The 9,082-nt window shown below is 46.4% G+C and overlaps 1 protein-coding gene across 1 annotated transcript in view; it reads left to right on the forward strand.

The window, feature by feature from the left end:
* Positions 1–6,332: 6,332 nt before the first annotated feature.
* The window catches only part of LOC106319847, a 9,600-nt gene continuing 6,850 nt past the window's right edge, over positions 6,333–9,082 (forward strand). The window contains exons 1-3 of the mRNA XM_013758248.1: positions 6,333–6,975; positions 7,090–7,389; positions 7,508–7,539. Of these exons, the coding sequence (XP_013613702.1) occupies positions 6,333–6,975; positions 7,090–7,389; positions 7,508–7,539 (975 nt within the window). The remainder of the gene's footprint in view (positions 6,976–7,089; positions 7,390–7,507; positions 7,540–9,082) is intronic.

Consider the following 9,082-nt stretch of genomic DNA (forward strand, 5'->3'; position numbering starts at 1 on the left):
GCGATGTCCGCCCTTAGAGCATTTACTAGGTCCTACATGGTGGTTTTTCCTGATTATCCACTTCCAGGCCATCGGAATCAAGGGTACAACTACATCGACGTGACCATCCTCACACAGACTAAACACATGCCCATTGAAGCATGTCTACCACGTGTCTGCATGGGATCAAAGATTTTTGTCCATTCTTCAGGGCATACATCTTCAATCAGGCTGCAAATCCTTTCAAACCGAGCGGAAGTACATCTGAGCACTACCGACAAGGAAGTTTGATGGCCCATGCCACGAGCCGACGTCCTACACCAAACTTAACGAGGAACTTGATACTATGGTGCTGCTCACGAAGTCCTATGAAGAAAACCAAGTTATTTCCTGCCTTCAAACATGAAACCAGAAAATAAGGGGCAAACTGTTGGGGAAAAATATTCCATCAAGAGATTACTCCAGCTTCCGGTTTCCTTCTCCGGCTTCGGGTTCTTGCCTCCGGCTTCCAGGGTCCTGCTCCGGACTTGGTTTTGGGGTCCTTGTTGGAAAAATACTCAAGTATTGAATTCCTCCAGATCCCAGGCAGGATGTTGGGGTCGAAAACGGTTATGACAAAGTTAATGTCCAAATCTCCGCAAAGAATCGGCGTGAACATTTTTACCGAAGATACTCATCGTAAAAAGAATCTCTACAAAGAATCTCGCGGTAAAATCATGTTCAAATCTCGATTGAATCAAATACCGGCTGTCCCAAGGCAACGGACACGTATCCAAACCAGCCACGGACAAGCTCGAGTATGGCAATCGGACCACGGACAAGCCAATCACGATCGCTACCCAGCGACCAAGCATGTACACTGCTCGGTCACAAGGAGTCTCGCGGTTAAAATCTTGTTCAAATCTCGGTTGAATCAAATACCGGCTGTCCCAAGGCAACAGACATGTATCCAAACCAGCCACGGACAAGCTCGAGTGTGGCAATCGGACCACGGACAAGCCAATCACGATCGCTACGCAGAGACCAAGCATGTACACTGCTTGGTCGCTACGTAGCGACCGAGCTCGAGCCAAGCTCGGTCGCTATAGCACGCGCACCGCACGATCGCTACGTAGCGACCGAGCACGCACACCGCTCGGTCGCTACGTAGTGACCGAGCACGCGCACCGCTCAATCGCTACGTAGCGACCGAGCATGCGCACCGCTCGGTCGCTACGTAGCGCGTACTGCTCGGTCGTTACGTAGTGACCGAGCTCGTGCCAAGCTTGGTCGCTATGTAGTGACCGAGCACGTGCATGTTTCAATCGTTACGAAGCAATCGAACTTTCTTAAAACGTCGATACGACACGAATCCATGCATTCTCGTCTACTCTTTAATGCTATCTCCCGAAGACCGTAGCAAACCCATTTCATGTTTCTCGTCAATTGAAGTCATCAATCGAACTTTACTATAAAAACCGCGGAAAGTTCGTTTTTATCTAAAGAAGCCGTAATAAACGTTTTGAGTCAAAAGACGGCCCAAAGAGACCTAGGACATGACTCGAAGCCCACATACGATTTCTTAACCAAAAGCCCATAAACCGTATGATGGTTTATGCTTGGTTCGCAAGGAAAGATAAATGTCAAGTTTCCGCGGATAAATAAAATGTTTTCGAAGATAATTACGAAGATCGGGAAAAATGGAATATCTCCATTTTTAAGCTATTACGGCTAAGGGCAGAAGAGGAAAAGCGTAAACCGACCTAGTCCTAGGCGAGAGGCACAAGGGAGAACTTTTTACACAACAAACTTAGCACTTAGAGCGATTTTAGGCAATTTTCCGTTTTTGTTATTCGAGCTGCGACTCAATTAGGTTTTTGCCGTCTTAGGGTTTTAGAACTAGGAATCTCGCCGACAGCTCTCGTAGCCTAGGCACTTACCTTGTTGTAAACGCTCAAACACATATTCGGAATAAGAACTATCTTGCTCTCTTTTTCGATTTCTTATTTTATTATTGTTTTCGTTTCGTGTTCTGATTGCTTTGCGTGTGGTATTAGCAGATATCCGGGACATATGGGAAACTAGGGTTCTCCTACTTTCCTAATTTAAACGGAAATCGACAGTGTGAATTTTGGTTCCCACAGTTTGCCGCTAGAAGGAGGGGGGTACGGATTAATCTAACTCTCAACCACAAAGCGCTCAACCAGACATGTCAACTGACAACACGAATAACATGCAGACTCCTCTCAACGGAGGAGCCAGCGACGACCTAAACACTCCGGCAGCGGCCGTCTCCGTGGCCAACGCAACTGCTAACGCTGCGACGCTCGAGGAGTTCAAAATGATGTTCTCCGCCTACGAAATGAGGCCGGGAGAACATGATAAGCTCGTGGATACCTTGACTAAAAAGGTTGAAACCTTAACGGCAAGGACCCGTGCTGCCCTTCCCCGCGGATCTACGAAAATCCGCTGGAGAAAACTCGACGTCGCAACCCTACTCGAAAGGCCTGGAATCTTGCTAACGTCCTTCAGGACAGAACCCTAGCGAAGCATCCCCTGCCGAGAAGCGGAACTCTAAGAGTCCTCCACTTCCCGCGAAGGACACGGAGGTCAATGAAGTCGAGCATGTCGACTTGGATCCCAGCGACGTCTCCAACGATACCGAAGAAGACGCCGATAGACATCCGAGAAGGACCAGAAGCCGATCAGCTCGGGAAAGCTCTCCGTTCGATAAACCAATGACGGAAGAAGAGGAAATCCTCTATTGGGATGAGCAGGAAGAGCTGGCTGAAAAGCAAACCGAGGTCACTCGCAGCAAACGCCGACAAGCTCGGAAATCTGCTGACGAGAAATAAGACATTCGCGACCTTCGCGATTACATCACCAAAACTGCAGAGAAAGTAAGGGCCGTAAAATCTCAGATCCATCACGCTACCAGCGCTGCCCCTGAGAATGATAGGCTGCTCGAGGGGGCTCGGAAGACACCCTTCAACGCTCGCATCTCTGATACTAGGGTATCTGACCCGTGAAAAATCAAAGTGCCAAAGTACGATGGTACGACCGATCCTAAAGCGCACCTTCAGGATTTCCACATCACGATGGGAAGGGCTAGACTGGAGGATAGCGAAAAGGAAGCCGGCTATTGCCACCTGTTCGTCGAGAATCTGGAAGGAGCAGCGCTCGAATGGTTCGCACGCCTTAAGCGAAACTCCATCGAAAGTTTCCGACAGCTCGCATCGGAATTTCTCAAACAATACTCTATGTTCATAGATAGAAAAACGTCTGATGTGGACCTCTGGAGTCTGTCCCAGAGGGAAGACTGTAATACCCCATCTTAAAAAAAAAAAAAAAAAACCCTAATTTCGGTTTTATGGAATTTCTCGGGGAAGCCGAAGGCGCGAGAAATTTTTATCCTCAAGGTTAAGGTTAGTTTGGAGTCTATTAAAAATATTTAGCTCATCAGAACGGGAGCAGAACAATATTCGGGATTGATCGTGGGACAAAAATTCACCAGAAGGGCCGAAATCGCTTAAATCGACCGAGAAGCTCGAGGTGGCTTGATCTAAGGGATCAGGACGTGGTGTCAACCATTTAACCTTCTGAGTGTCAACACAAAAAGGAGGTGTAGACGTGCATGAAGCAGTTCCATGCAGCTTGACACACAGAAGCATGAGGTGTCGAAATACCTGCGATCTGCGCATGCGAACCGACATGCAGAGGCCCGTGTGTCGCGATGCATGAACACCAGACATTATGAAGGGCAAGTGTACGTGGAGGTGTCTTCTGGGATGGATAGAGAGCATGCAACAGGGCATGTGGACGCCCATGTATCGCCACGCATGTGACCGGAAGCATGCAGGACGACACACAGGCGATCGGGTGGCTCATTCTTATTGGCCAGCAACTTCTATATATACCCAACTAACCTGGTTCATTTTTACTCATTCAGACACACCAAGGACACTCCAAAACGTGCCTTAGAGAGAGAGAGAGAGAGAAAGAAGTGAGGTTCTTTAGAAGTATAGACATTTTTCGAAGACCGATAAACTGCCGAGAAGTTCCGAAAGACTGTCCAGAAGAGAAAAAAAGTTCTTTCTGAGTTCTGATCAGTCCAGACCAGTTCATTCAAGACATTGAGGTTGGGTTTTGGGATTTAACATCACGGTACCAAGACGAAGATTTGGAGGAGATAAAAGGGGTTTGGTCAACATTCGGAATCAAAGAGTCGAGCCACATCGCTTAATCACTGTGAGTCACGGTTAATTGTTTGTTAACAATTTTTAATACAGGTTTCTGACATCGGAGACGGCTTCCGAGCTAGGAAGGCCAGTCCGATCTAGGTGTCAGTTTGTGGATCCGAGGCTTGACTCACCCCCAATATGCCCAGCCTTGTGGGTTACACAAATGCTATCGGCCAATATATGATTAATACTAAACCCGGTAAAAATAACACAAGGTTCCTAGTATTAATCTCCACACAATCAACACATTTCACATTAAACATGCCTAGCATTGTGGGTTACACTAATGCTATATGGCCAATATATTATTAATACTAAACCGGTAAAAATAAAACAAGGTTCCTAGTATTAATCGCAAATTAACACAATCCATCATATTCCAGAATCTAGCACAAAGACAAATTCCAGAATACCTAACTATCCACAACTTAGCGATATCATCTAAGCATTCCGCATTCGCTAACTTACCAATCAACCTAACCATTAGCATGCTACTACGGTTCTCAAGCAATAACAAGCATGCCATCAACTCAATCAACATAACCTTAATTATTAACTAGTCAAACCGTTACTCATTTAGATCCGGCCTCCTGCCATGATCCAACTTCCAAGTAACGGTGTGTCTGGGCTAAGTGGATAGCAAGACTAGTCTAAACACCCGGGTTATTGTGATTTTATGATTATTATATGTTGTTATGATGTGTACCTTGTGTTGGTACTGTTGTGTGAGAACCTCGTGGTGGTTCTAGCAGTAGTTTGCAGGTCATTGCTTCCTCAAATTGTACCACTAAGCCGGTCGTGGTCCGGAAAGTGGTGGGCTCGGTTTAACTTGGCTTGATCACCAAGGGCGAGTGTCACACATGGATGTGACAGCCCCCGGCGAGTCCGATAGAGGACCGGGGCACGGCGATTCCGATTGAGGACCGTGACCGGGAGATTCCCAAGCGCTTACGCCTGTGTGGTGTAATAGTGAAGGGATTGTTGGTGTCCCTTATGTGGAGGAAGAATGATTCTGTTGGGCCCTAGGAGTGTATATATATGGTTGATTGATATGACACTCATAAAGAGTGTTTGATTTATTACGGTTTAATGGTTTATTGCTTAAATCGGTCATGCTTTATGATCTTGAATATTGATTGTTGAACTACCCGTTTTACTTGTGTTTGGGGTGGGGTTTAGAATGACGGGTAGTTGTATATGCTAGATAGGGAACCCTGGCTCACTGAGTGAAACTAGTTCACTCACTCCTCACATCCTTTTGCAGGCGACCAGTACAAAGGACCATAGCGCTCGCGGAATTGTAGGAGCTGGTGTAGATTGGACTTGTGAACTTCATGTTTTATATATATAAAACAAAGTATGTTTTATATTCGTGACGTGTGGAATCGGATATTAGGTTAGTCCAATCTAACACAACTCTATGATTCGGTACGTGTTGCAAAGCCTCATGCCGAAGATTAGAGGAAACAAGTTTTGAATGGATATTCTGGGTTACAGAATTATGTTTTGTGACTTGGAAAGTCTATTTTCAACCCGTTGTAACACTTCCGAACTTGGCAGAGGAAGGTCGTTTGGGCATGTTCTTGTTTGATTGTTGCCTGAATGGTTGACCGATGTCTAAAAACGGTTCGGGGGTGTTACAGAGGTGGTATCAGAGCATGGTTTAGATCATGCGGTCAATCACGTACTTTTCATGTTTTATCGAGTGAAATGTTTCGCAAAAGATGTGTTAGGAACCCAGCAGAGTTCCGTTTTAATTAGTATTCTTAATAGGAAATTCCCTGTTCGTGGATTGCAGATGGCAAGAAGGGGACGGAGTGAAGGAGGACATGATTAGATGCTGGGTACAAAAAGAGCCTCAAGAAGAAATGACTGGGATATGAATCCGAGGGAAGGGTGCAAACATTGGCGCACACCAACCAAGGATCCAGTGAAGAAAATGTAGGAAGAAACAACAATTTGTTTGGACATGATCAAGAGATTCCACCAGAAGAAAACTTTCCAACAAACCGTACTGTAAGGAGAAGACCAGAAACAGATGATAGTGAGTCAAGTGTCCAAGGACCAAGACCAATTAGGCGGAACAACCCGATTGAACACGAAGTTCATGATCAACCACAACAAGGAGAAGGAATGGACCACAGTTTGAAGATGCTTCATGACGTGATAGCGAGGTCACTACAACAACCTCAAGTGCAACCTCAACCCCTCGTGCCACCACAACCTTCAGTTAGTACACCGATGTTACCATTGATAACTGCCATGAAGAATATGAAGACACCACATTTTGAAGGAGGTACAGATCCATTTCAAGCCGACCAGTGGTTTCGAACTATGGAGAAAAACTTCGAGACCCTGATGTGTTCTGAAGAGTCTAAGAAGAAGATGGAAGTGTGTTACTTAGACAAAGACGCGGCAGAATGGTGGGAGAGTAGGGATCGCCAAGTGAGACATCTGGTTACCACTTGGGCGGCATTCAAAAATGAATTTGAACGCAAGTACTTCACTCCTGAATCCAAGATAAGGCTTCAATGCCAGTTTGCAAACTTGGTACAAGGAGCTAAGACGGTTCGAGAATATGAATCTGAATTTATGCGACCGCGACGACACGTGCTGCGAGGACAAGATGATGATGAGACCATGATATCTAACTTCATGTATGGTCTAAAACCAGTGTTAGAAAATAGACTAGCAGTCGGGAACTACGTGAGTCTCACCGAGCTAGTGGAAAAGGTTGTGAATGTGGAGATCAGATTGGAAGCTGAGAAGGCGGCAAGTAAGAAATCCAAGCAGCATCAAGAAGGAAAGTATGGTGGAAACCAAAGATAATTTAAGGGTAAAGATAAGGAAAAGGAATCGGGAGGGCCAAGTCGACGATCTTTGTTCACAGGAAAATGCTTTAACTGTGACAAGATAGGCCATAAGTCAAGTGAATGCTTCGGGAAGAAACCTGGATCCTTTCAGTCAAACTCCTACAATCCTACATGTTTCACATGTGGAAAGAAAGGGAAAATCTCTACCCAGTGCAGCGTCAACCGTCCTATCCCAGCTACGCCAATCACTGTCCATCCTCCTCCAGCTCCACCTGCAATCGCACCAGCACCAAAAAGGCAAGCTATAGGAGGTAGAGTTTACGCTTTAGAACTAGATGATCCTAAACCTCCAGGCCTATCTACGGGTCCCATCACAGGTATTTGGATTCTTTAACCTTACTAATTTGACTTTGTGTTGTGTGATTGCTTGTGATGGATTGGTTAATTTCTATTGGATAATTATTATGTTGTTGATATATATTGATGTTGTGGCAGGAACTTTACATGTTGCGGGGCGTCCCACACATGTATTGTTCGACTCTGGGGTAACGTCGTATCGAAGGGTAGACAAGAATGCATGGACTAATGTCATATCGACGTTTCAGAAGAGCTCGGTCGCTACGTAGCGACCAAGCGGAACAGACGCTACATAGCGACCGAGCGGGACGGACGCTCAGTCGCTACGTAGCGACCAAGCTTGGCTCGAGCTCGGTCGCTACGTAGCGACCGATCTTGGCTCGAGCTCTGTCGCTACGTAGCGACCGAGCGGAACAGACGCTTGGTCGCTACGTAGCTTGGCTCGAGCTCGGTCGCTACGTAGCAACCGGACAGCGTTCATGTGCGGTAGTTGCTTAATGACCGAGCTTTGTTCGTCTGTGTTCTGATCATCATACTCGGACCTATCCGTAGCTGGTCTGGGTATGTTTCCGATGGCTTATCTTTGATCTAAATAGAATTCGAACGAAGCTTTATCTCGGGAACATACGCTGTGACGTTTTCTTGACCGAGCATGATTTGTTGCGGAAAGACATACTTGTATTCTGCGGGGATTTGGACGTTAACTTCGTCGTAACCGTCTTCGACCCCAACAGTTAGCCCCCCAGCTCGCTAGAATCGTGGATTTCTAGTGAGATTCTAACGCGTGGTATGGCGAGTTCGGATGAGATTGGTGTATTTGGGCGAAGTACATGTCTGAAAATCCGCAAGTAAATAGTAATTTCTCTTGCCTATAAGAAGGGAGGTAACTTCTTCACAACCTTTACACTTACTCATTCTCATAGAGAGGTCTCTTGAAAAATTTCTTCTTTTTTTTTTTTCTCTCTACGAGGGTTACTTTACTTGTTACGAAGCATTCGTAGTGCGCTGTCGCTTGTGGTTCCCGATTTCCGAAATTATCGTCCGAGTGTTGGAACATTTTGAGGTGGCGATAAGCTAACTGAACCCCCTTGGCATCCAGCACCTCATTGGAGTCCTGATCCTGAGCTACGAGCATGGTCTCTCCCTTACCGTCGATCACTTTGAAGCGCTTCTTAGGTTACAGATCGTCAAGGATACAGACAAGTATAGGCTGGTCCCTCGGAACTTCATGTCTGTTGAAAAGAGTTGTATCCCATTGTTCAAGAGGTTGCCGAACGATCGTCCCTTCATCAATCCTCTTGCTCCGTTCCCTGAGGATATTATCGCGGTGAGGGATCTTCTCAGGAACGGTCCTTTTTTCTAGACTTCCTTTACGCCGAAGAGAGTTTGAAAGGCGTTGAGGTTTGTGCATCCTAGTCCTGCTTTGGGCGGGAAACAGGGAGTAACTCCGAGCCCGATGACCAAGATCCCGACTCTGCTCCCATGGTTGCAACGGGGCTGAATTCTTCGAAGGGGAAAGATATTGACCTTGGTGACATATAGTTTTCGGTGGACGATTCCATGCTTCCAGGATGGAATCCAGACCTTGCTTTCGGCGATGGAAGCGGTACGAGCGAGGTCCCTATTCCGGACTTTGATGATTTCTTTGCTGGTCTTTCCTCGGGATTCGATGCTCCTCCGGCTACGAACGAGTCGGGGAGGCCGGAAGTTGTC

The sequence above is a fragment of the Brassica oleracea genome, unplaced genomic scaffold (genome assembly GCF_000695525.1).
Source record: "Brassica oleracea var. oleracea cultivar TO1000 unplaced genomic scaffold, BOL UnpScaffold00640, whole genome shotgun sequence".
NCBI classification, from domain to species: Eukaryota; Viridiplantae; Streptophyta; class Magnoliopsida; order Brassicales; family Brassicaceae; genus Brassica; species Brassica oleracea.